This window comes from Leucopleurus acutus, assembly GCF_964270905.1.
Source record: "Leucopleurus acutus genome assembly, chromosome: 12".
NCBI classification, from domain to species: Eukaryota; Metazoa; Chordata; class Mammalia; order Artiodactyla; family Delphinidae; genus Leucopleurus; species Leucopleurus acutus.
In genome coordinates, this window is record NC_139154.1 from 1,169,250 (window position 1) to 1,196,402 (window position 27,153).

Below are 27,153 nucleotides of genomic sequence, written 5' to 3' on the forward strand. Positions count from 1 at the left end.
TCGTGTTCAGGGCCTGGTCCTGGGCCCTCTAGTGGACAGAACTGTGTCCAGGGGTGGCTGCAGGCTCAAAGGGTCTTAAGGCAGCAGGCAGGCTGGTGGGTGTGGCTGTGTCTCCACCTGGCTAATTGCTTGGCCTGACACATCCTAGTACTGGTGCCAAAAGGCTGGTGGGTGGGGCAGGATCTTGGTGCTAATAAATTGGAGGGCAGATTCCAAAATGGCACTTGGTAGCACCAGTGTCCACATGGTAGAATGAGCTCCCCAAAATGGCTGCTGCCAGTGTCTATGTCTCCTGTTGCCTCCAGCATCTCAGGGAGGCTTTCCAAGATCAGCAGGTGGGTCTGACTCAGGATACTTTCTTTTTTAAAATAATTAATTAATTTTTGGCTGCATTGGGTCTTCAGTGCTGTGCGTGGGCTTTCTTTAGTTGTAGTGAGCAGGGGCTACTCTTTGTTGCAGAGCACAGGTTCTAGGCATGAGCACTTCAGTAGTTGTGGCACGCATGCTCTAGAGCGCAGGCCCAGTAGTTGCAGTACACGGGCTTAGCTGTTCCATGGCACATGGGATCTTCCTAGACCAGGGCTCGAACCTGTGTCCCCTGCATTGGTAGGTGGATTCTTAACCCCTGTGCCACCAGGAAAGTCCCAGTATACTTTCAAATTACTGCTTCTGCCCTGGGTCCCAGAGCACGTGAGACTTTGTGTGCATCATTTAAGAATAGAGTTTCTATTTCCCACAGCCCTCTGGTTCTCCTGAAAGTAAGCCCTGCTAGCCTTCAAGGCCAAATGTTTTGGGGGCTCATCTTCCCAGTGCAGGACCCCTGGGCTGGTGAGCCTGATGCGGGGCTTGGACCACTTGCTACTTGGGCAGGATCTGAGAACCTCTGCTATTGTAATTATCCTCCCGTTTGTGGGTCACCCACTCAGGAATATGGGTCTTGACTGTACTGCATCTCCATCCCTTCTACATGTCTTGTTGTGGTTCCTTCTTTATATCTTTAGTTGTAGAAGATCTTTTCCACTAGTCTTCTAGTTTTTCTCATCAATAGTTGCTCTGTAAATAGTTGTAATCTTGATGTGCCCAGGGGAGAAGGTGAGCTCAGAGTCTTCCTACTCTACCATATTTGCCACTCCCCTAGTATAAGTCAGTCACTCTTTTATTCAATAAATATCTGTTGAGGGCAAACTATGTGTCAGGCACTGTGCTAGGACTGGGATATAGTGGACACACAAACAATGGTCCTTGCCTTCATGGAAGTTAGAGTCTGCCCTCAGAAAGCTCTTTTAAGTCTTTTTCAAACTTCTACATTCCAAGAGGATCTGCCCCTTCTCTACTCATACTCATTTTCATTTACTTGCTGTTGATTCCTATAGTACCTCTGACAAAATCCAGTAGGGATAGGAGCCTCATGGTCCTCATCAGTTATCTGGTCTGGGTCTTCAACTCTATCTGGTTGAATGAGAATTCTTCTCTGAATTAGCCCACAGGAGAGGAAAAGATAATGCTAGTACCAAACCAGAAATGGGCAAGCACTTTCTCCTGTTTCCATCTTGATTATTGTTTCTTTACTCCTCTCAAGTTATTTGTTTGAGTTGCAGGTTGGGGAAGAGGAGGTCAGCTTACCAATGAGTGGTTCAGGATAGGTTAGAACCAATAGGAAAAGAGTTAGTTGCTTATGTTCTAGTCTCATAACCACTTTTCTCCCCTCAACTGCTCCTCATTGTAAAACCAGAAATATTTAACCCAGGTGTCCCAGGTATTGTAATCTAATGTCCAACAGACTTCCTATGTTTCAATATAAAGGATAGCTTCTCAACAGGTCTTCTTTCATACATAGTCCAAATTTATATTCTTGTCTCTAATCTCCAGATTAGACACTTATGTTGGAAATATCTTTAAAAAATATATTTGGTCATGCCATCCCTTGACTTAAAAACTGTGTTTCCTTTTGGTTACAAGGTCTATTATAACTGACACCACCTCCAACAATATGCTTACTAACTCCGCACCATCCATTGCTCCTAGCTACAATAAATTTCTCTATGTCTCTCTATAAGTTGTTTTATCCATCTGAAGTAGCATTCATTGGAAAATGTGCCAAGGACTGTTCCATACATGGGGGAGTATGACTTGATTCCTTGAAGACCCCACTAAAGTCTAATCATACTTATAAGCTTTTGCACAGTGAAGGAAACCATAAACAAAATGAAGAGACAACCTACGGAATAGGAGAAAATGTTTGCTAACAATGCAAGCAACAAGGGCTTAATTCCCCAAATATACAAACAGTTCAATATCAAGAAAACAAACACCCAATAAAAAATGGGCAGAAGACCTAAACAGACATTTCTCCAAAGAAGACATACAGATGGCCAACAGGCACGTGACAAGATGCTCAACACCACTAATTATTAGAGAAATGCAAATAACTACAATGAGGTATCACCTCACACCAGTCAGAACGGCCATCATCAAAAAATCTACAAACAATAATGCTGGAGAGAGTTTGGAGAAAAGGGAACCCTCTTGCACTGTTGGTTAGAATGTAAGTTGGTGCAGCCACTATAGAGAATAGTATGGAGGTTCCTTAAAAAACTAAAAATACACCTACCATATGATCCTGCAATCACACTCTTGGGTATATATGCAGAAAAACCCTCTAATTTGAAAAGATAATGCACCCCAATGTTCATAGCACTGGTTACAATAGCCAAGACATGCAAATTGGAGTTTTTGGAGCGACCTTTGCAAACCTGTCACTCAGGGTCCTGGAGTGACACGTCCAGCCCATTTTCGAGGTAGAACGCCCCACGTACCCCTGGGTCTAGCTCCCTCTCTCTCTGGCCTGGGCTTTTTCTCTCCTTAGTCCGACCTACACGCAACCCCTACGGCTGAGGAGAAAATCAGTCCCATCATTGGTCCCTTCTTGAAGGGGTGGAGCCAGATTGTGCTCTAACCCGCCGCCGCAGGCCCAGCCGCACGGAGGAGAGCAGAGCGGGACCGAAGCTGGTGGCGCCGAGGCTCCGAGGAGGCTGCGGGGCGCGCCACACCCCGGCGGCCAGGCCGTGGCAAAAATGCCGGCCTCTGTTGCGCGGCCCCGCCCGCGCCCGGGGCCGTCCCCGGCCTCGCCCTTACCCCTGCTGCTGCTGCTGGAGGTGCTAAGCGGCCCGGTGTGTGGCCGCGTCCCCCCTTCGGTGCCCAGGATCTCGCTTCCTATCTCCGGTAAGGCGCGTGCGCCCTCGCCCTTATTCCTTCGCGCCGCGCCCAGACCCCGCCTGCAGGTACCCGGACCCACTTGCCCTCCCCACCCGGGAAGCCGCACCCGGGCCCCCACAGCTCAGCCCACTGCGTCCCGCGACGCCCAAGCCCCGCCCGGTTGCGGGCGGGACCCCGGGCGGGACCCCCACTTGGTGCTGCTCCAGCGAGCCGGGCGACTCGGCTACTACGACCAGCCCAGGAGGCTCCCGCGGCCCCTTATTAAGGCAACCGCCCCTCACCGTGCAGACGCAGACCCTGAGGCCCAGGGAGGGGAATGGGGGTTGCCGGAAACCCTCTATTTCGAAGTTTCCTCTCCCTTATTCCGCTCCTCTCTCACATGTACCTGTGTCCGTCACGCCAGCGTGACGCCCATCCTGCTCTCAAACCCATCGGTCTTTCATACTACTCCAAACACCCATCCTTCTGATTACCAGCTCAGCATTTCCATCTGCCCACTTCTCAAATTCATTTGGTTATCATCAGTTCTAACCTCCTCCGAGCCTTTTGCCCCGTTCACAACTCTAATTTCCCTAACTCACTTACCAGTCCTCTCATCTCTGACACCAACTCCCATTTTCCAATCCACCATAACCCTCCTAACTTCCTCAACGTTCCCTACTCCCTCTATCCATTCCCTATATTGAGTAGCTGGGAAACGATTCAATGAGTTGATTTAAAATTCTTTTAAAATGATTTTCAAAGTCTTCAGAAGGAAAAAAGGAGGAGGGAGATGTCCTTTCAAAAGATGTGAAAGAAGCCAGGGGATGCCACAAGGTTAAAAGTGGTCATTGGAGTGATTCACACTTTAAAGGCTCTTTGTTGAGGCGGGCATGAGTGTAGCTATGAACCTTGTGTTTTTCTCAGTGGGCAGTGAGTGTTAGCACCTTGGGCAGACAGAACCAGTGAAGCCAAGAGTACATCCTGTTGGGAAAAACTCACAACTGGGTAATAGTAATTTAGAGTTTTCTACATTACTTCTGTCATTTCAGACCAGTGACATATAGGGATGCTGTGAATCCAGAAGACAAAGTTGTGGTCAGAGCCTGGGTTTCAATTTGTGTTGGAGCAATAGCCACAACATGGAGTTGAGGTTGCCAGTCTGGGTTCATATCCAGGAATCCAGAAAGGTCTATATGACAAGGCGAGGCAGAGGTGGGGATATGAAGGGTGGTTGGGTGATCCAGGGCTTATACTAAGCATGGGATAGTAGTCAGGATACAGCACAGACATGAGTATGGGTGTGGGAGGATTGGGTGAGTGGGGCTCCATACATCAGCACATCTAAGAATGCATGGCCATTCTACTAGTCTTGAAGGTAGCTGAGCAGACGAAGCAGGTAGAGCAGAGCTGTATGTGTCAGATGCTTCCGTATATGTTATCTCATTTAATTTTCAACAACCCTGGATGGTGGTGTTTACAGATGAGGAAAATGATGCTCAGAGAGGGCAAGTAACTAATTCAAGATCATACATCAGGTAAGTGAAAGAGCCACATTTAAACTTGGGCTGATCCATTTCCAAAGCACATACTCTTCTTGCCCCCTCTACTCTCTTACCTCTTTGGGTAGAATTAGGGTGAGATCAAGGGTGGTGGGAGAGAGAGGAGGTGATCTCCTAATGTGATGGTGAAAAGAGTGAGACATTTCCCTTCTAAGTAAAAAGGAGTTACTATTAAGTAGTGATTTAAGAAACAAGGAAATTTAGAGAGAAAAGTACTTGTACCTTTTACAGGTATTTTCAAATTATGTATCATGTTGCTATGAATAGAAATAAATATTAAATAGACTTAATATTTATGCTATTTTAATGAAGTGTTCTATTTTTATAGAAAAAGCATACTTTATTGTGTGCTAAATACTCTGGCCTCATCAGTTATCTTTCCCTGGGGAAATTAAATGGATGGCCTGTCAAGGCTTTGTTTTTGCCCTTAAGGCTGCTAAATAAATGGTACTTGGAAGAAAACAAAAATTGGCCCCTTTGGCTTTGCCCTTGTGGACCCAACCCTTATGAAATGATGGCTGATATCACTCTTCACTTTCACCCTCTCTTCCTGCCAGAGGCTGACTCCTATCTCACCCGGTTCACCATCCCTCAGACATACAATTACTCCGTTCTCCTTGTGGATCCTGCTTCCCACATGCTTTATGTCGGCGCCCGGGACACCATCTTCGCTTTATCCCTGCCCTTTTCAGGGGAGAGACCTCGCAGGGTGAGAGATGAGAGTGGGGAGGACCTCAGATTCTACAGCATGTGATTAGATCCTTAGTTTTATGGCATATGAAGGGGGGTGTTGTGGTAGGACGGGGAATGCTGGTGAAAAGGAATAAGGGTAGGTCGTTAACCTTATTGTCTCAGCTGAGGGTGATGGGGGTGGGTCATGGTGACTGGGGAGGCTATGAGTGAGGTTCATGATTATGGGGAGGAGGCCACAGTGACCAGGGTTCAGGTGGCAGTGGAATCATTAAAATCACATTACTCTAGGGCAATAACTTTCAAACTTTTTTGACCACCCCTTAGTAAGAAATATATGGTACATTTTGACATAGTACACCAACTATGTACTGAAAGAAAACTTTCTTGAAACAATATCTACTCTCCTATATGTGATACACTCTGATATATTCTATTTCATTAAAAATAATGTTGGTTGAGATTCCACAATTGATTTCATTACTCATTAATGGGTAGCGACCTCCAGTATGAAAAACAGTGCTCTGTGGTCGGGGGGTTGTCTCTGAAGTTTCCAAATTGATGGAGGTTGTAGAACTGTGTCACCTAGCCTGACTTGGGAGGAATTTGGGTGAGAATCTGAGAGAAATGTTCACTCTTCCCTTCTTAGATTGACTGGATGGTGCCTGAGGCCCACAGACAGAACTGTAGGAAGAAAGGCAAGAAGGAGGTAGGTATAAATCCAGGCCCTGGCCTGAATGTCAGTTGAGGCCTTGGCCCAGCCCTGACTCTGTGTCAGTCCCCTGCAATGCTCCCATCCCAATGGGCCCAGGCAGGGACTCTAACAACATACCCAGACCTGCATATAACTGTCTTAACACTACTTTTCCTTGTACCTACTGCTTCTGATTCTCTAACCGTCTCTGACCCTTAGGAAGAATGTCACAATTTTGTCCAGATTCTCGCCATTGCCAATGCCTCTCACCTCCTCATTTGTGGCACCTTCGCTTTTGATCCGAAGTGCGGGGTTATTGTGAGTGACAGGGGTGGAAGGATGGGAGGGGTCTTCTGTGAGTGACTGTGACAGGGGTCATGCTTAAGGCAACCCTTGTGCATGATAAGCATTGGGGGTGAGGGATGTCCTCATAGGGTAGAGGCTTTGTCCACTGAAGGAGGGTATGAACGGGAGGGGGAGGGAGGTTGTCGGTAGAAGGTAAGGAATACAAAGTGAAAAGAGGGACGTAGTGGATGGTGAAGGAAGTGAGGATGCCAGCTGGCCTGTGGGGAGGAACTTCAGAGGCCAGTAACTCATGTTTTCCTTGTCCTGTGTATGCTTTGTCCAGGGAGCCTGGGTCCATTTCTTAATCAGCACTGTCCATACCTGTTTCTTCCTCCCATGGCATGTGATTGTCTTTTACCACCTTCTCCACCTCCGCTGTCAACCTCATTCTGTGTGGGCTGTGACCCTTTGCTCTCACAGCTTCTGAGGTCACTGCGCATTAATGTAGTACCTGTTGGCCCCATACTCTGGATCTTGCCTTCAAGGTGGGCACTCTGTCAACCGTGTTTTCTTCTTGGTCCTGTTCATTGCTGCTAAAGCCCTGGACATCTCCAACCTCACACCCAGGCAGGCTTGGGACATGGATACTCCTGATCACATCTAGGTTGGTCATGACCTCAAAAGTCCCTGGGCTTGGTGACCTCTTAGGAAGCGTGTTAATGTTTTGACTCCTCACCTTTTCTCATCAGTTATCCAGTAGTCAATTACTGTTCCTCTGGCCGCACACATTTGTGACCAGGCCCTGGGAAGAGTCACATGTCCTTCATATCACTGGACACTTTTTATCCCTTTCTGCTAGGGGTAGGAGGGAGTGCAACAACTCCCTTTCCTGACCCTGATCCTTAATGGTAGATCTTGACTTGATCCTTCTGCAGCCTGCAGTAGTCCTTGCCACATGGATCTAGTCAGTGTGTAGCTCCAAACCTCTTTGTTAAACATCATCCTTATATTTCTGACTTAAGAATGCTATAATTGTATATGCTTGATTGCCTTAGTCCGTCCCTCTGGGCTCTCCTTGGAGTTAGTTGTGTTTATGTTGAGTTATTTTCATAATGCTGGTGATAGACTCCCTTTTGAGGTGTGAATAGCTCCCTCATTCCTGGGAAGGTTTCCCAGTTCAGGGTGGTGTTGAAAATCTCTATATTCCTTCAGGTAACGCTGAGGGCCTAGTTTCCCTACAGTTCTCACAAAGCTCACAGAAGTAGCAGTGGAACTGCCATTGACATATTTGTCCTTTCCTAGTATACATAGGATCAGGGAGCCCATGGGTGTGAATTCCAGAGCCATGGTTTACAGACGATGTGATTACTCCAAGTTAGTTCCCCAGGGCCTTCTATTCTTCTTTGGCTCTCTGAGGTGGGACCCTAATGGTTGTTAGATAAGTATCTAGACAGAAAATGTTCTGGACGTACCTGTCAGGAATGGTGTGACTTGGACCCCTATCCATTTTTGAGGAATATCAGCAGACAAGAACGAAGCCAGGGGCCTGTGTACTGCACTCCTATGACTTTTAGCTCTTTTTCTGAACCCTCCTATCCCACAGGCTCATGAAATGAAGGACCATCCTTTGATCAAGTCTTGTTTGTAGGAGAATATAAGGTACAGCTAACAACTGTGTTAACCCTTTAAGCATCCTGAGACTGCTCTCTAGACTTCCTGAATGTCCTTTTCTGCCTTTGTCTTATCCTGCCACCTGGCAATCCCCATCTGCTTGAGCAAGTCCTTGCCTTATCCTTAGTGCTGAACTTCTCATGTCCCAGACGGATGACTTTGAGACTGTGTGTAACAATCTGAGAACTTTGACTAGCTGATCCAGATATAACAACTTGCTCAGAGTTGATTGCTCAGAGAAATGAAGGTTCTCACAAAAGGAAGTTTAGGCAGAGGACCTACCAGTTCCAACAATGTGGAGTGTTGCCCTTCAGTAACAGCTCATCAGACATTGGGAGAAAATATTTTAATTTGTTTTTCTGAGGGAGCTCCAGCAGTTAACAGAAAAAATGTTAGACCACTAACAACAGCAACAACAACGATGAGAAGGCTTCCCATTCAATTGAGTGTCTACTCTGTTGCAGGCTTGTTGCTTGATACTTTACATTCACAATTGGGTTTAATTCTTATCACCATATCATGATATTTATTTATTATGATAGTGATGACACATCATGATAGTATTTATTTCCAATTTACATGAATGAAACAGAAGTTCTGAAAAGTTAGGTAAAAGTCTGAGATATATGGCTGGCCGAGGCACAGCCAAGATTCAAACCCAGGTTTGTCTGGCTGTGCTCTGCTCCCTTGTCCCTCTAGTCCAGCCTGCACCCTAGAAGAAGACCTTAGCTGGCTTCAGTTTCTTGTGACATTTGATTTGTTTCATGTTAACAAGGGCCACCTCCCCCTACCCCTCACCCCCAATCTCTTAGGAAAGGTCCTTTATATGCCTTGCACTCTTCTTGGCCAAAGTCAAAGGATGGGTTCTAACCCCACAGCTCAGTGAGAGCTTGCCCACATAGCTCTGGCTTTCAACTTGAGGGACTTGCCTTCACTACAACTCATGCTGATAGGACTGTGCTGACACAATGATATAATGAAGAATCTCAACATTCAGATAATGTGGTGGTGTGGTCTTATCCTTTCAGACCCTAATTAAATGTCACTTTGACCGTACAGTAATCATAACCTATGTAGTTAATCGGCTCCCTTGCTCAAAGGCTATAAACCTAGATAACGTGATGATGCCATTTGGGGAAACTGGAAGAGGACGAGTTTCAACATGTTCAGTTTTTTTTTTTTTTTTTTTTTACCGGTATGCGGGCCTCTCACTTTTGTGGCCTCTCCTGTTGCGGAGCACAGGCTCCGGATGCGCAGGCTCAGCAGCCATGGCTCATGGGCTCAGCCACTCTGCGGCATGTGGGATCTTCCCGGACCGGGGCACGTACCCACGTCCCCTGCATCGGCAGGCGGACTCCCAACCACTGCGCCACCAGGGAAGCCCCATGTTCGGTTTTAATAGATCATCTCTGTGAGGAAAGGAAGTCCAGCAGTCAAGTGCAAACATGGACTAGAGTTTGGAAGACATCAGGCTTTAGAGAGTTTGGGGAATGATTTGCATAGAAAGTCTGGGCAGAAATGTGAAAATTAATGAGATCTTTAAAGTATATGTGAAAATGACTAAGGATACATGGTTAGAGGCTGGAAAGGAGAAGAGAAACAACCAAAGGAGATAGAGAAGCAACAAATAGGAGGAGGGGCTCCAGGAGGGTAGAATTTCAAGAGTCAAGAAGTAGATTATTTCAAGGAGGAGAGTGAATCAAAAGTATCCAATGGTGCGAAAAGATCAAAGAGAATGAGAACTGAGAAAAGGCTCATCCTTTATAAGTCCTTGGTGAAATGTGACGGAATAGTTTCAGGCATAATTTGTTTTCTAGGAATAACAGGTGATCCATGTTTGGTTAGAAGAAGTAGTAGTTTGGGATAAAGAGGCAATGGTGAGCCATTTTTGTCATTCTGTGGCTCAAACATTTATTAAGTCAGTGACTAATAGTCTAGGAATATTAATCTGGGGTGGGTATAGAGAGTAAATTGGGGGCAAGGCGAAGCAGTGTGGAGAAAAGGAGGCGATAAGACAGGCCACAGCAGCAGGTAATAACCCCATCTTCAGAGTGCCCAAATATTTTGGTAATCTCTCACTGAACTGTCATCTTTCTCCTCTGGCTACAATGTGCCCACCACCACACAGGGCAGATGATTATGTTTCTGTGGGGTCCTCCATTCTGGAAGATTCTTGACCCAGTATTCCCTTTGAGGGGACATCAGATCACATCTCATTTTAACAGGTCTTCTTCAAGGCTCTCTCCGTAAAATGAAACCCTGTTTGCCAACTACAGGAAATAAGTGAGCAGTCAGAATGGGCCAGTGGTACACTTATGCTCAGGGGACGTAGATCTATGTTGGTTCTCCAATTACCATCACAGCAATAAGGCTCCAGCAACACCATATGTCCATCCTAGTTCGTGAACTAGAGATATCATGCCTGGTACTTCGTGTCATAACTGATTCCTAACTGGCCATAGTTAACTTCCCTGTCAGTCCAGGTTGAAATCATCTGTGATTTTCATTTTTAGATGTTATCTTGAAGCCTCTCTTAGTGCTGGATGCTCAGCTAAGGTCATGTCTGGCTGGCTCTGTGGAACTCTTACACCTCTTGCCCACCCCCGCACCCCAGGTTAGTCCCTCTGGAGTCCCTGGATGAGGAAGACACTTACCAAATTCTCAGATTCTGACCTCAGCTTCAGTTCTTCACTGACTTTGTAGATTCCCTTCCCTCCTTCTGTGTATCCTTGACTCTGGTTCAGTCTTTTATTCGTGGGGTGGGATTAGGTGAAGGATGGCCCTTCTCTCTAGACCCCTGGGCTTCGGATGGTCCTATATCAGCTTGTACTTTTCTTTACCCTTCCTAAGTGCTGCAGCCCTCAGGAGGCCTGCTTTCTTCCCTGGTCCTCCTTATCTTGTAGCACGTTCTCCAGCCAGTTGCAAAGCTGGCGGTTCAGCAGCATTTCAGAGGAAAGGTCTGCTTTTCAGCCTCTTGGTGTCTTCTAGTGCCATCCTAGGTGTTCCTTCATCAGAGCATGTGGGTGTTGGGAACTAGGGGAATTGAGGGAAGAGGAATAAACTGATGAAAAGAGGGATGGCAGAGGTAGGAAATGCAGGAATGAGTGGTGGAATCAGGAATAGCAGACTGGGAATATGGGGATGGTAGTGGGGGAATGGGAGATGAATGGGAATTGGGTTTTTTCTTCATCTGACCATCTTTGTAATTCTCACCATGGACTTCCCCATGACCTCTAAACCAATTGCCCCCTTCTGGTCTGTAGGATGTGTCCAGTTTCCAGCAGGTTGAAAGACCTGAGAGTGGCCGGGGGAAATGTCCTTTTGAGCCAGCTCAGCGGTCAGCAGCTGTAATGGCTGGTGAGTGGGGAGAGATAAGCACCTGTGACTTCTTGCTGTAATTGCCTCCTTCCCCGCCCCGCTGTTGGAATTTCTGTGTCCTTTCTTTACTTTCATCAGAATGTCTATTATTCCCACATCTCTTTCTGGCCTTTCCTATTCTTCCCAGAGTGCTTGTGTTCTCCTGCTTTTACCCACAGAGTATCATTTCTCTTGCTTTTCTCTAGAGAATATGTCACTGTTTACAGTAGACTGTGAACATTTCCTCTGTTAACCTCATCTCTGTTAGTCATTTTTTCCTGTTTTTAAGAGGAATCTACTACAATGCATATTATAATAAATTTGAAAAAAGTATAAAGAACATAAGAAATCTTTTAGAACAGCATAGTCCAGAAGAACTTTGTGTGATGATGGAATTGTTCTGTAACTTCAATGTCTAGTGTGGTAGCCACTGGTTACATGTGGCTATTGAGCCCTTGAAATGTGACTGGTGTGACTGAAGGGGAGAATATTAAATTTCATGTCATTTTAATTTAAATAGCCATTCATACCTAGTGACTACCATATTAGCACAGTTTTAGAGTATTCCTACTCTGAAAACCACTGCTAGTATTTTAGGATATTTCCTTCTAGCCTTTTTAATGTGTGTGTCCACATGCATATATACTCCTGCACATATATTTGGCTGGCCAGTCCTTTGTTGCTCAGAAAAATCAGTAATGACTATTAAAGAAATTCCTTCTGTTACTTCCTTCAAACAAACTATATATACGTATAGAGTTGCTCCAGTGTTCAATGGTTCTATCACAGATTATACCTAAATCTTTTCTGGAGAATGACTGACTAATTCTTTGGTAGCCACAAAGTGAACTGTTTGTGTGCCACATAGCCTGTATTTTAGGTTAGACTACTCCACATGCACTCTCCAAATTCAGTGAGAACCCAACGATTTTTCTCATGAGAGTATAAAACAAGCAGGTGAACAGAAATTTTATGAGTGTGTGTTTTATGAAACTTCTAAATGTCATGCTACAGGGATATAATTTTGAATATTTGTCATGTGACTTTATATCATAGGCATTTCTATATAATTTAAAAATTCTTTGTGAAGAAAAATTTTAATGACATTATGCTACTCAACCTGTGAGCATACCATAATTTAATTAAAGAATTCCAAATTATTTATGTAAATTTATTTTCAAGTTTATTTAGTTCACTTCAAAGTTTTTGCTGTTGTCTCTAATACTGTAATGAACATTTTTGCACATAAATTTTTATCCTCATTTTAGGTTGTCTTCTTAGACTCCTGGAAATGGATGACTATATTAAAGGATGTGAATATTTTACAGCTCATTATCTGTTGCTAATTGAGTTTTTAGAAAGGGTATACCAATTTACACCCTAAATCAGCAGTAAATGAGTGTTTTTTCACATAAATTTCACCACACTGTTTTGTTGTCATTAAACATTTTTTTTTGTGTGTGTGTGCTGATTCAAGGCTAAAAATAGCACCTTTAAAAAAATATTTATTTATTTGGCTGTGTCAGGTCTTAGTTGTGACATGCAGGCTCTTCGTTGTGGCTGCAGGCTTCACTCTACTTGTGAGGCACAGGCTCTAGAGTGCATGGACTCAGTAGTTGAAGCGCACAGGCTTAGTTGCCCCGTGGCACGTGGGATCTTAGTTCCCCGACCAGGGATCGAACCCGCTTCCCCTACGTTGGAAGGCAGATTCTTAACCACTGGATCACCAGGGAAGTCCCAGCACCTTGTTTTAATTTGTAGTTTTTTGAATATTAGTGAAGTTGAACATTTTTCATGTTTTAGTACTTATTTTTATTTCTGCTTTGGTCAATCCTCTGCTTATGTTCTTGGGCCAATTATCAGGTAGGATATTAGTATTCCAATCTACACCTTTTCCTTTGTGATTATATTTTTTAAGCTAAATCCTTCTTCAGTTAGAGAGCAGATAAAATTTTCCTTCTTAAAATTTTTTTTCCGAAACATTTTAACTCTGATTTATTTGAAACTTATTTTGACAAATGGCATGAAAAGGGAATCAAAATTGATTTTTCCCAACTAACTATTCAGTTGACTTAGCATCATTTATCACACTGTTTTTTTCTTCCTTCATTAAAGTTGCTACGAACCTTATTATAAAATATTGGACAATATAAATTTTAATTTAAATATTGCACAATATTTTATGAAAAACAAAAATTGGGATATAAGATCTAACCTTAAACTTTGTTGTTGTTGTTATGGACCATTTTTAAAGTCTTTATTGAATGTGTTACAGTATTGCTTTCAGTTTTATGCTTTGGCCTTTTGGCCGCGAGGCATGTGGGATCCTAACTCCCAGACCAGGGATCGAACCGCACCCCCTGCATTGGAAGACAAAGCCTCAACCACTGGACGCTAAACTCTTTTCTTATGCATGACTTTATTTGTAGGAAAAGTCTTAAAAGCTGCACAAATTAAATCACTCTTGGGCTTCCCTGGTGGCACAGTGGTCAAGAATCTGCCTGCCAATGCAGGGGACGTGGGTTTTAGCCCTGGTCCGGGAAGATCCCACATGCTGCGGAGCAACTAAGCCTGTGCGCCACAACTACTGAGCCCTAGAGCCCACAAGCCACAACTGCTGAAGCCTGTGCACTTAGAGCCTGTGCTCCTCAACAAGAGAAGCCACCACAATGAGAAGCCCGCACACCACAACGAAGAGTAGCCCTCGCTTGCCGCAACTAGAGGAATCCCGCACGCAGCAACGAAGACCCAATGCAGCCAAAAATAAATATAAATAAAATAAATAAATTTATATATTAAAAAGTCACTCTTAGTCATTCAGTTAATGATTTACCTTTTCTGAAACGTAATGAAATAACAAAAGTTTTTGAAAATGAACATAAAGTATATATCTAGTAAATACGATATTTGAGTTGTCATTTTTATCATTCATCTACAGTTGAAGTCAGTGAGACCTTGTTTATACGGATACATATTTGAATAAAAGTTTAGTCAATAGTTTATTTTTCTTAGCTTTATATCAAGCATCTTTGGCAAAACGCTGAACCAGTCATTAAGATCATTAAGAAAGATTTCACAGGTTTAGCAGTTATGAATGTCTCTTGATTCTACATAATTGTTTATCAGCAAAATGACTTCTCAATTGCAACAATCTGAAATAATTAAAATACTTTGTTTCAAGCAGTAACTTTAAGTACATTTAACCATCTGTGTGTAATTTTCTCTGTGTTCTCTCAGCAAGTGGAACACAGCATGTAGTTTAAGAATACAAATTTCATAGATAAGATAATTGTATAACAAAGAACATTTTCAAACAGGTTAAGTCTTTTTTTCCCCCAGGTAATGAAATTTAGTGTTGCCTTTCAGCTGATAATTGATGGAGGTGTCAGAAATCACTTTCTAACAGTTTAGAATGGCTAGCTCAAGACATAGAACCTCCATGGCTTTTTTGTCTCAGATCCAAGTCATAGTCAATATCAATATTATAAGTTTTCCTCTGAAGTTCCTTATAGGGCTATAATTTAAATTTTTTCTTGGTCTGACATAATGCCAATATTTAGTTGGAATTTTTTTTTTTTTTTTTGGCGGTACGCGGGTCTTTCACTGTTGTGGCGTCTCCCGTTGCGGAGCACAGGCTCCGGATGCGCAGGCTCAGCGGCCATAGCTCACGGGCCTAGCTGCTCCGCGGCATGTGGGATCTTCCTGGACCGGGGCACGAACCCGTGTCGCCTGCATTGGCAGGCGGACTCTCAACCACTGCACCACCAGGGACGCCCTAGTTGGAACTTTTAATGTTGATCCATTGTGTCCTACTGGCCCTTGTTTTGAAAATAGCAGTATAGAAGATAGTGGCAATATTATTTAAGAATTAGAACCAAAATTCCCAGTTAGGAGCTATACAAATGTCCTTAAGGATAATAGACATATTTTGAAAGAAAAGAGCTTTTCGTAATGAAAATATTAGAATATAATGGCAGGAGTATTTCTTATTTTAAATTATAAAAATTGCAGTGTGCATTGTGGAAAATTGAGAAGATATAGAAATGTATAAAGAAGAAAGTGAAAAGTTTATTGTAATTCAGTCATCATCAGGTAACCACTATTATTATTTCGGAGTATTTTCTCATACTCTGTGTGTGTGTGTGTGTGTGTATTTATAATAAATTGGAATTGTCATGCATATTTCACTTATTGTATACTGAACATTTTCTCATCATAGAATTTGTTTAATTATTCAAAACTTGATTTTTAGTGATTGTATACTTTTTCATCGTATGAATGTAGCACACTTATTTAATTATTCCCATATAATTATACATTCAGATTTTAAAATAAATTATTGCTTTTATAAATAATGCTGCATAAGGAATCCTTTTACATAAATTTTTATGTCAATCCTTTACATGAATCTAATTAATTGCATGAGTGAATCCAAAAAATAGGATTGCTGGGCCAAAGGATATAAAAGATTTTTATAGTACTTGATGGGTTTGGCCAAATTTCTCTCCAGTGAGTCCTACCAGCAGTGATGAGAGGGCCTGTTTCATTACAGCCAGTTAGCCCCCAAAATATAGTTAATAAACATAAAACAGTGACTTTCTCCAGAGTCCAATTTGATGTTTTTGATTTACATTTCTATTAGTGAGGTCGAACAGCTTTTCATGTGTTTATTGGCACTTGTATTTCTTTAGGAAAAGGTCTCAGATATCTTGTCTTCAAATTTGACATTTATCTGTACTCCACCGAGATAAAATTAACAAAAATGATCTCAGTGTCTCTGTTTGCGCTATTCCAATTCGGAAAAATGCAAGTATTTTGACAGTAATGTTCACATTAGCCTAAGAACATCCGCAATTCCTTCTCAGTCTTCTTTGCAGCATCTTTGTCTTCTGTTCATCCTTTAAATGTTCCTTAGACTTCCACCTAAGATCCTCTTCTCTTGCATTCTTTGTAATTGTGATCTCAGCCAGCTCCATGGATTCTGTTTGCACTGCATTCTGATGTCTCCCAAATCTGACGCCTTCCAGATCTCCCAAAACTAGCCCCATGGATTCTGTTTCTACCAGATTCTGATGCCTCCCATACATTATCTGGAGCTACAGACCACATATCCAGCTGCCTTCCAGACATACATCTCCACTTAGATGTCCCACAGGAATCTCAAAGTCAGCATGTCCCAAACTGAGCTCATCATCTTCACTCACCTCCCCCAAACCTTCTCCTCGACCAGTGTCCCCTTCTCTGAGTGCATAGTGCCATTACCCACCAAGGTACCCAAGCTAGAGGCAGTGATTTGTCATCTCTGGTCCTCCCTATCACATTCAATAGTAAATAGGGCTCTTATAAAGAAGAGCAGAAGAAGGGAGCTTTTGCTTTCTCTTTGGGAACCCGTCTTGTGTTTTTCTTGTCTCCTTTTGGTCTCATTGCATCTTGTGATTACTGCATCTGCTAAGGAGCCCTGTATGTGCACTGGGTGCTGCCAGCATTTTGCGGTCAAGCTTATCTCTTAAATCCGTGAGTGTGTACCCCAAGACAGCATTCACACATCGAAACAAGACAGTTATAAATCCTATATGCCAGGAGAGGAAAAGGTAGAGTAAACACTGCATCTCCAATGATCTGTAATTATGTCCTGATAATAGGCTGTTTAAAAAAAAAAGAAAAAAAAAGGTATCTAGCTGGCATAAACCTTAGATAAGGAAATAGAGAATATTAGGTCAGGAGCTGTCTATCCTGCAAAGCTCTGACCATGAGAAGAAAAGAGAGTGGAAGAAGGCAGGCTAGGTCATGTTAAAAACCCTCTTTTTAAAGATAATGAGTGATAATTCCTATTATAAACCTTCTTTAAAAGTGAGCATTTTGATACCAGAGTGAAAATTTGAACCCCTTCAGGGTGTAGTGAAATATTCACTGCCATGGCTTATATCCTAGTCTGTCAGGGTTGGGTTGCTAACATATCTGGGAGGTCTATGTTCGCAGGCTTTACATCTGAGCAAGTAGAGATCTATTTCTGCACATAATTGTCATTTTTCTTTGGCTGTGATTCTTCATCTTTGTGGCTTTCAATCTTGTTTTTCCTCGTATTTCCAAAATGACAGTATCTTAATTTTGGGGGTTATAAAAGTAAAAGGTGCTAACTACAAAAAATGTTCAGTGAATACAGAAAAGTAGAGAAGAGAAAATAAAAATCACTTGTAATTTCATTAGTCAGAAACAAACATTAACACTGTCCAGTTGTAGCTCCTTCAATCTTTCCTGTGCCTACAGACATATATACATATTTTTAAAAAATAGGGTTGAATTATACCATGTGTTTTTTTCTAACCACCTTGTTCACTAAATTCAACACCGTGGGCATCGCTCTGTTTGGCATATCATCTTTTGCCAATAGCAGATGTATGTTTTCATGTTTGCTAGCTTGATCTAGTCAGTAATAACTTGCCAAACAACTGCACATACAGGGATATTTTATTATATGAACAGTGCAACAGAATATTTGAAATTGACTGTTCTGGAAAATTCAGGGCATGTGGTGATCTTGTGTCCTCCTGTGTCCTCCTGCCCTCGTAATTGTGATGGCTGTTGTTCCTTTTCCTCTGTGTGTGTGTGAGGATTGTGTTGTAAGCCCGTTAGTACTCATGGAACACCTGAAGCCCTGCTACTCCCTCCCAAAGTGTCTGATCCCTCCTGCTATCCCTTTGTGACCCTCGGCTCTCTCCGCTGAGTGAGTGTGCTCTTCAGCAATCCTAGGCTCCAGAGTTGCTGACTGCCCCCATTTAACCCCTTAGAAAGTTTGGGGACTTCACCTCCGTCCGCCACTGGGTCCTTGCATTGTTGTCTGTGGTCCTTTACCGTTTCCAGAATATTTATGAGTGTTCTCCCTCAAACACATCAAGTCATGCTTCCAAAATACTCATAACTGTCTCTTCCACCACAGCTCCCCCATTCTCAGGGTATCCATGACACAGCTTCTGTCAATAGTTTCAGTTTTAGAGTGTTTTGTGTATAATGCTTTTAGGAAAATTTTTATTCCAATTCTGGCTTCTGTGTCATGTTTTCCCCCCTGGAACTACTGAGGATTGGCTTATTTGCTGCTCCATTAGCTGCCAGAAACTTTGCCCCAAATCTGATTTTCTCCCTCATGAAATACTCTGGAAGGGAATGGGATGCCATTTTATAGTTGTGGACCCCCTACCTTATGGCAACAAATCAAGCATATGGCCCCCTGAGGTTCCTAACACATTGAATGCCAGCTGGGTAATTGCCTAAGATCATACTACTAATAAGTATTCAAAGTTCAAACCCAAGCTTTCCTGACTCCAGAGTGCTTGGATTCTTTTAACAAACTCGAGTGATGGTATAGTCTTCCCTCCCACCCAGTAAGGAAGGGGGTTTCTAATTCTTTACTATTGCCCTCAGAGGGCTCCTGACCCTTTTCTTGCTTTGCATTAAGTGTTTTTAAGTGTTAGTGGTTATCATTTCAGTGCCTGAGACATGCAGCTTCACAGGAGCATCTATGAGCCCAGGACGTAGTGCTTCCCTCAAGGTGGCCCTGCCCTCTGCTGCCTCCCTCAGTGCACATGACCCCGCGGCTCTTGCTGGGGTTTCTGGGCGCCAGCCTCCAGCACTCCAGCCTTGCTTGCTTCTCCAGCCTCTCTGACTCTTCTGAGTCAGTGCTCTTCTGAGTTGCCTTCAAATGATGGTGCCCCAGGGCTCCCTCTCGCTTTCCTTTTCTCCCTGGCTTTCACATTCCTGTGGTAACTTAAGCATGACTCCTAGGTTGCCTGATTCTGGCCCTATGGTCCACACCCTTCTGTTCGATTGCCTTCCAGCGACTCCAACCAGATGTCCCAAAGGTGCGTCAACCTTAGTGGGTCTAACAACTGAACTCACCTCCTCTCCAGCCACCTTCTTTATGAGCCTTATGTCATTTCTTTGCTTGGTTCACAATATCATCATCTACTATTATCCATCTTATAAGCGGAAACCTTAGAGACATTATTTTACTCCATTCTTTCACATCTCATATTCAACTGATGTTCAAATCTTGTTAATGGGCTCTACCTCAGAAATATCTCCCAAATCCAGCCCCTTTCTTTCCTCTACCAGTGCCTTAGTCCTTCTTTGTTCTTGCCAGGACTGTGTGAAGGCATAACTAGCATTTTCTTCCTAAAAAACAAAACTAATTACGTCATGCCTCCTCAAGAAAATCTCTGCAGTTTTGCCCTGACCTTTAGGATAAAGTCCACATTTTCCTGGCATGGAAGAGCAGATTCATCACAATTGGGCGCCTATCTCTGCACCTCTAGCTCATCTCTGCTCACTTGCCCAGCAGCCCCTGTGCCCCACTGGAGCTCCAGCCATGGGGAGTGCTCCACATCCCTGAACATGGCTCCCCTCTTCCCCACTTGCCTGTCTTCCCCCCGAAGTCCTTCTACCTGGCAAATTGCTCATTCTTCAGAGCCAGCTCAGATGTGACCTCTGAGTTGCTGCTCCCCCAGTTAGATGTGGCTGGGTCCTCCTCTGTGCTCCTACACACATCTGTGAGTCCACGCCTCTTGGTATCTGATTACGTTTGTCTTCTGGACTCAAATGGGAATTCTTGGGGGGGACAGTGATGTGCTTAGCACCCAGCGCAGTGCCTCTTACGTAGTAGGTGGTGAAGGAATGCTTCTCTGTTCTTCTCTGTTCTCTCCAGAGTCCCTGTGATACTCAAGACTCCACCGGGGGTTTGTGACCTTCTTGTTCCCTGAGTCATTGTCTCCACTCATGTCTGAGCCCTTGGCAGTGTTGCTCAGAGTGGCTATAGTTCTTTCACATTCAGCCCACAGAACTGCACCTCCCCTTCCTTCCCAGAATGCCTCTGATTTCTCTCTTTTCCAATCCCCACCATTCCTAGAGCACCTCTGCACCTCCACTGAACCAGGAGGGAGGATCTGATTCCTCGTTGTTTCCTCTGGCTGGCTGTGAAATATCCAGAAATCCCCTAGGTTGGTGTTTCTCAAAGTGAGGTCTTGAATCACCCACATCAGAGTAACTCTGACTGCTTGTTTGAAACGTAGTTCTTGGGCCAACCCCCAACCCTACTGAGTGAGAATTGCTGGGCCCGAGGCCCAGGAATCTGCATTTTGATCAATTCCCTAAATGATGCTAGTATACCCTAAAGTTGTGCCTTGTTCCAGGGCAGTATACACCACCTAATACTCAGAAAGAACAGTAGTTCCCTCAGACATTTACCGTAGTAGGAGAACTTAAGTAAGATGGGAACATGCTGCAAAGCAAACCTCTTCCTGGAAAGTTACCATGTAATTATAGGGTAGAAAAGTCCTTAAAAATGACAACAGCAAGAAACAGACCAACAAAAAAAATCTTGCTTTCCACAGGGATAGCGTCTATTCTTCCTTCATATACATGAACATTCCAGCAGTTTTTCCTTAACACCGGTTCCCGTTACTGCCCCGGAGCACTTTATTTCTGTTTATTTTAAGTGAGGTAATGCATGTCGTGCTTAGCATTGCCTGGCACTTAATGTGTGCTCAGCCCCTGAGGGTTCTTGCCCCTGCTTTGCTCCCTGCTCTGCCTGTGACCCTTTCTGAAAGCTTCCTCCGTGAGTCTGACAGTCCACCTCCTCCCTGTCACCCTGCAGGGGGCATCCTCTACGCTGCCACTGTGAAAAACTACCTGGGGACGGAGCCGATTATCTCCCGGGCTGTGGGTCGTGCTGAGGACTGGATTCGGACAGAGATCTTGCCATCCTGGCTTAACGGTGGGGAGAGGGCAGAGGGGGGGTGGTGCTGCTCTGGGGACAGAGTAGGTGGAGGCTGGGTGGCCCCAGGCTATATCTGTGGGATCTGAGGCCACGGGTCTCCCCAGCCCCAGCCTTTGTTGCAGCAGTGGCCTTGAGCCCAGCCGAGTGGGGGGATGAAGCCGGAGACGATGAAATCTACTTCTTCTTTACGGAGATTTCCCGAGCTTTTGATTCATACGAACACGTTAAGGTCCCGAGGGTGGCCCGTGTGTGTGCGGTAAGACCCTGATCCCAGCTGTCTGTCTTGCTTTCTGCTCTGCCTGTCCTCCTGTCTTTTCCTCTGGTCTCTGTCTTTGTATTTCTCCTCTTTCTTCTTTTTTGATGGGCAGTGACTACTTTTCTGGGAGCTTGAGGAATGTGGCGAAAGGGCTCTGGCCTCTTTTACCCACTTCTTATCCCGTGTGACACTGTAGTGTAGAGGTTAAAGGCAGGAACTGTTGACAGACCTGGGTTCAAGTCCCTGCTACACTGCTTACTGCCTGTGTGACTCTGGCAGTGTCGATTTGAGGACTAAACGAGGTAACTTACGTAAAGCATGTAGTGAAGAACTTTATAAGTGCACAATAAACACAATAAACATCATTGTGGTGATCCTGCCCACCCCATACCTCATTGTCCTTCTCAGTTACTCTGTATCTCTGTCCTTGCGTTTCTATGCATCTGTCTCCCTATCTGTCTGTGTCTGGGGGAAACTTGTATTGGTCTCCACAGTCCTCCTCTAATGTTCGTCTTCTAAAGAGAACTTCCTACGTACTTGTCACCCCAGGGGGACCTTGGGGGCCGGAAGACCCTCCAGCAGAGGTGGACGACCTTTCTGAAGGCTGACCTTCTGTGTCCAGGGCCTGAGCATGGCCGGGCCTCCAGCGTCCTGCAGGACATGGTCATTCTTCGACCTGAGCATGGAGCGGGGACGCCCATCTTTTATGGCATCTTTTCCTCCCAGTGGTGAGGGGGTCCTGATGTGGAGAGTTACAGGGTGGGAGATACCTGGGGTTGGTGCAGGTCAGTGCGGTCTCCTCCAGTGGGGGTGGACTCTCCGTGGAGCCCTGCTCCTTCTGCCATGAAGCAGGCTGCACAGCTCCCTGTGTGTTTCTCATGGGTCATCTCATTTGACAGGGGATGAGTGGCTTCCCCTAGTTCCCTCTAAATATCCAGCTCCAACCTGTGACTCTTCCAGGGAAGGGGCTGCCATCTCTGCTGTCTGTTCCTTCCGACCACAAGACATTCGGACAGTGCTGAATGGTCCCTTCAGAGAGCTTAAACATGACTGCAACAGGGGACTGCCTGTCAGGGACAATGATGTACCCCAGCCCAGACCTGGAGAGGTGAGGGGTCTGGGGCAGTTCTTCACCTCACGCCTGAATTGCCCCATTAGGACAAGAGCCCAACTAAGCATCACAGACACTTCCTGGCCCCTGGGAAGCTTTGTCACTCATCCTGTGTTTCCTTTAGTGCATCACCAACAACATGAAGCTCCAACAGTTTGGCTCGTCACTCTTCCTTCCTGACCGTGTGCTCACCTTCATCCGGGACCACCCACTCATGGACAAGCCAGTGTTTCCAGCTGATGGCCACCCCCTGCTGGTCACTACAGATACAACCTACCTCAGAGTCGTGGCCCACAGGGTGCCCAGCCTCTCAGGGAAGGAGTATGATGTGCTCTATCTGGGGACAGGTATGTTTAATAGCCAAGCAAGTTGCCCATCCAGTGCACACAGGTTGTCGCCATAGAGAGGGTCCCATGCATACAGGTATCAGAGTCCCAGGCACAGGCACAGTTATGTTATTATGTCTTGCCCCTTGCTTGCTTCCTAGAGGATGGACACCTCCACCGAGCAGTGCAAATTGGAGCCCACCTCAGTGTTCTTGAGGATCTGGCCTTATTCCCAGAGCCACAGCCAATTGAGAATATGAAATTGTATCAAGTGAGTTGTAGATTTTGGAGAGTCTGGTGGGGAGATATCTGAGTCCAGAGCCAATCTGTGACATTGAAGTCTGGGAGATCCAGCGTGTTTCTCTTCCTCACTCCCTTTCTGTAGAGCTGGCTCCTGGTTGGCTCCCGTACTGAGGTGACACAAGTGAACACAACCAACTGTGGCCGTCTACAGAGCTGCTCAGAGTGCATTCTGGCCCGAGACCCTGTCTGTGCCTGGAGCGTTCGGCTAGCTGCGTGTGTGGCCCACACTGGAGAGCATGAAGGGTGAGGGTGGTGGCACTGGTTCCTTGCCTGATGTCCCCAGGCTCTGGCCTATCTATATGTCTCTGTCTGTTTCTCATGGGTTAATGCTGCCCTCTCTCTCTCTCTCTCTCTCTCTCTTTCTCTCTCTCTGTGTTTCTTAGTGTCACTTGTGTGTCCATCTGTCAGTCCATACTAACCATCTCTCTGTCCTCATCAATGTCCCTGCCTCCCTGCTGGACCTTCCCTGACTGTGTGGTTGATTTCCATGTTGCCATATGCTTCTCAGTTTTCATTTTCTTTTTTTTTTGGCCGCACCACGTGGCATGTGGGATCTTAGTTCCCCGACCAGGGATCAAACCCGCACCCCCTGCATTGGAAGCGTGGAGTCTTAACCACTGGACTGCCAGGGAAGTCCCTCAGTTTTCATTTTACAAGTGCTCTTAGAAGTGTTTTCACAGTTGACAACTCCCCTCCTTCCTTCCTTGAAAAACTCTATCCTGTTGCCTTCTATGACTCTGCATTCACCTGGTTTTTCTCCCTACCTCACTCTCCAGTCTGTCTCCCTTACTGGTTCCTTTTCCATCTAGCTTCTGAATGTTGATATTCCTCAGGGTTCAGTCCTTCTCTTTACACTTTCATGCACTCTCTAGGTGATTTCATTCTCATTGTATTCAGTACCAACTGAGTGCTGGTGACAACCACAGATGTATCTTTAGCTGAGGTGTTTTGTGAAACAGAAAGTCATCTCACTGACCCTCACAGAATTTTGATTAGCTTTGATAGAAAAGAAGTTTTCTCTTTCTCTTAACAGAGAAATTTTTTAACAGAGATTTCCAGAGAAATTTTGTGGTTGTGGACCACCAGCTATACTTCTTGGAAGGTTCCTGTGTTTCTTTCAAAGTACCCCACCAAACATCTTTCTGACAGACCTAGTGCAAATTTAATTCTCTGTAGTCTGCTAGAAATATTTGTAGAATTTGGCATGTCATGAGTATAAGAGGTATTGGGGAAAAATTTAGTGATGAAGAGAATGTTGACTGATAATTCTAGAGGTGACTTGTGAGATGATGGGAGGTGCAATTGGTGAGTGAATGTTCAGTACGGAGGAGGGTAGAGGGGGTGTTGACACTGGATTTATCAAGTATTCTCTTCTTTATAGGCTGGTTCAAGACATAGAGTCAGCGGATGTCTCTTCTTTGTGTCCTAAGGAGCCTGGAGGTCTGTATGATTTAGGGAACGTGGGTAGAGTGGATGTAAAGGGCCTAGAAAGTCATGTTTTTGGACCTAGTTTAAAACTTGTATCCTGGAAGTTATGGCAGCCTTACGCTCTTTGGGAATCCCCTTTTCAGCTTGGTGCACTACGGCCCCTTCTCATTTCTTGTGTCACCCCACATTTTTCTCTAACACCTCCAACCTACAGCCTCACCACCTTTTGTGCTTTTGCTGTCTCTGCAGAACACCCAGTGGTGTTTGAAGTTCCTGTGGCTACAGCTGCACATGTGGTCTTACCATGTTCCCCGAGCTCAGCCTGGGCATCCTGTGTGTGGCACCAGCCCAGCGGAGTGACTGCACTCACCCCCCGGCGGGATGGACTAGAAGTGGTGATATCCCCAGGGGCCATGGGTGCTTATGCCTGTGAATGTCAGGAAGGCGGGGCAGCTCGTGTGGTAGCTGCTTACAGCTTGGTCTGGGGCAGCCAGCGGGGCGCTCCAAGCCGGGCTCACATAGTGGGGGCTGGACTGGCAGGCTTCTTCCTGGGAGTTCTTGCAGCATCCCTGACTCTCCTTCTGATCGGTCGGCGTCAGCAGCGACAACGACAGAGGGAACTTCTGGCTAGAGACAAGGTGGGCTTGGACCTGGGAGTCCTGCCATCTGGGACCACAAGCTACAGCCAGGACCCTCCCTCTCCCTCTCCTGAAGATGAGCGGCTGCCCCTGGCCCTGGCCAAGAGGGGCAGTGGCTTTGGTGGCTTCCCTCCACCCTTTCTGCTTGATCCCTGCCCGAGCCCACCCCACATTCGGTTAACTGGGGCTCCTCTAGCCACGTGTGATGAAACCTCCATCTAGGGCTGGGCAAATAACCACGAGTGCATGAGTGACCACTGGATGGAATGACCATTGGGACGCTGGGGCTCGATGGTCATGGAAGATCGTCGTGGCTTCTGAGTTTTCTTTGGCTTTTGAATGATCACTTCAAATTCCCTGTCTGCCTTTTCTGGGCCTGGATGGGCTCAGGGCCAGGGCTTTGCCTGATTCCCATAAGAGATCAGAATTGCTCTTGCAGTGAATCAGGACTTTTCCTGCCCCTGCCCTCTCAACCCCTATGACCCCTTCAGCCCACTATCTTGGGCCCATTAGTTTGGGGCTAGGCCCCAGGACATCGCTGTGACTTTGCTTTCCGTTTGGGCCCTGGCCAGAAGGAGGAGCCGTGGAAGTTCTAGGGGGTTAATGTGCACTGACTTCTTTTGCTGGTTCTCCCAGTTTATCTGATTCTCTGTGGAGAGTGCATGATTCCCAAACTGCAACATGCAATCTCTGCCCTGAGATCTACCCCATCCCAGTTTTCCTTCTTCCATGAAAGAGCATGTGTAAATACACGGATGTTCATAGGTGACCTGGACACATGTGCATGGATGACTAGGCCGATGTTCTGGTGTATTCATGGGAGGTTGAGAGGGTCAGGTTGGAATGAGGGCAATACCTACAGGACTTTAGACCCTGTAGCCAGTGAGGGAATGGCTCTCCTTTCTAAAAGGAGAAAACCACTTCCCTGTCTCCATCACCCCTCACAGCCCTTCTGTTGAGTAGAGAAAAACTCCCAAAGTGACCTTCTGGGTGGGAAAGGCAATGGTACATCTGACCACATCTTTCTCTTTGTTTTTGCCTCCTGGCTGCCACCACTGCCATGCACAGCTGCTCTTTCTCTGGCTAGAGCCCTTTCCTTGGCTTCTATTAAAACTTCACAACATTCTAAATATCAGGGGATGAAAAAAGTGGAACAATCATGGGAAACACAAGCCGCACAAAGATAGGTTTATATCAGTGACTTTATGACTTTACTCAGGTTGATACCCTTGCTCTAAAGCAGGAGTTCACCTGGGGTCCATGGCCTCCCTGAAATTGCATGCAAGATGCTGTCTGTATATGTGTGTCTGTATTTTTCTGGTGGTGGTGGGGCTTGGTTTGTGACTCTCATTAGATTCTCAAGCCTTAACAAAGTTAAAGGACCACTGCCCCAAGGTCACCACATGTTGGCCAAGCTTAACAAAGTTAAAGGACCACTGCCCCAAGGTCACCACATGTTGGCCAAGCTGAGGTGGTGACAGGCAGGGGCAGCTCTTCCTGCCCTTTGGCCAGCCCCTGGACTGGCAGCCACTGGATACCTTCTTGTTGCTCCATTTCCTGGAAGGTGGGCTCTGTGCATATTTGAAGACACTGTCAGCTCTCACCAAATTTAAAGACCTCTTCCTGCTTCACAACTCTCAGATGCTCTAGGCGTCTCCTGCTCAGTTCCTGTCTTGGCCTGTGAACGTGCCTCATTCATCCCTGCTGAGGGACTCCCTTGAGCTCCAGTGAATGGTCCAGCCTTTCCCAGTTGAAGTTTTCAGCTCTACTTGCCTTGGCAGCAGCCTGTGAACTACTCAAGAGTCCCCTTGGGTTTTGAATTATCAATGGTTTTGCCATTAATAAGTGTATGTTCCTCAGCAAGTAAT

General features: G+C 45.4%; 1 protein-coding gene across 3 annotated transcripts; it reads left to right on the forward strand.

The window, feature by feature from the left end:
- Positions 1 to 3,034: 3,034 nt before the first annotated feature.
- SEMA4F (ssemaphorin 4F) lies at positions 3,035 to 25,507 on the forward strand (the record flags this gene model as incomplete). 3 transcript variants are annotated; one of them, XM_082851455.1, is made up of 14 exons in its annotated part: positions 3,035 to 3,222; positions 5,315 to 5,466; positions 6,097 to 6,156; positions 6,361 to 6,459; positions 11,361 to 11,454; positions 21,101 to 21,220; positions 21,328 to 21,479; positions 22,029 to 22,207; positions 22,440 to 22,587; positions 22,715 to 22,937; positions 23,078 to 23,187; positions 23,302 to 23,462; positions 24,601 to 24,659; positions 24,897 to 25,507. In XM_082851455.1, 14 exons carry the CDS (start codon positions 3,075 to 3,077, stop codon positions 25,505 to 25,507), a joined length of 2,316 nt encoding a protein of 771 aa, XP_082707581.1. The 3 variants fall into 3 exon arrangements, with proteins under 3 accessions (XP_082707581.1, XP_082707579.1, XP_082707580.1); XM_082851453.1 differs by lacking the exon at positions 6,361 to 6,459 and having other exon boundaries at positions 3,075 to 3,222; XM_082851454.1 differs by lacking the exons at positions 6,361 to 6,459; positions 11,361 to 11,454; positions 21,101 to 21,220; positions 21,328 to 21,479 and having other exon boundaries at positions 3,075 to 3,222.
- Positions 25,508 to 27,153: the final 1,646 nt, after the last annotated feature.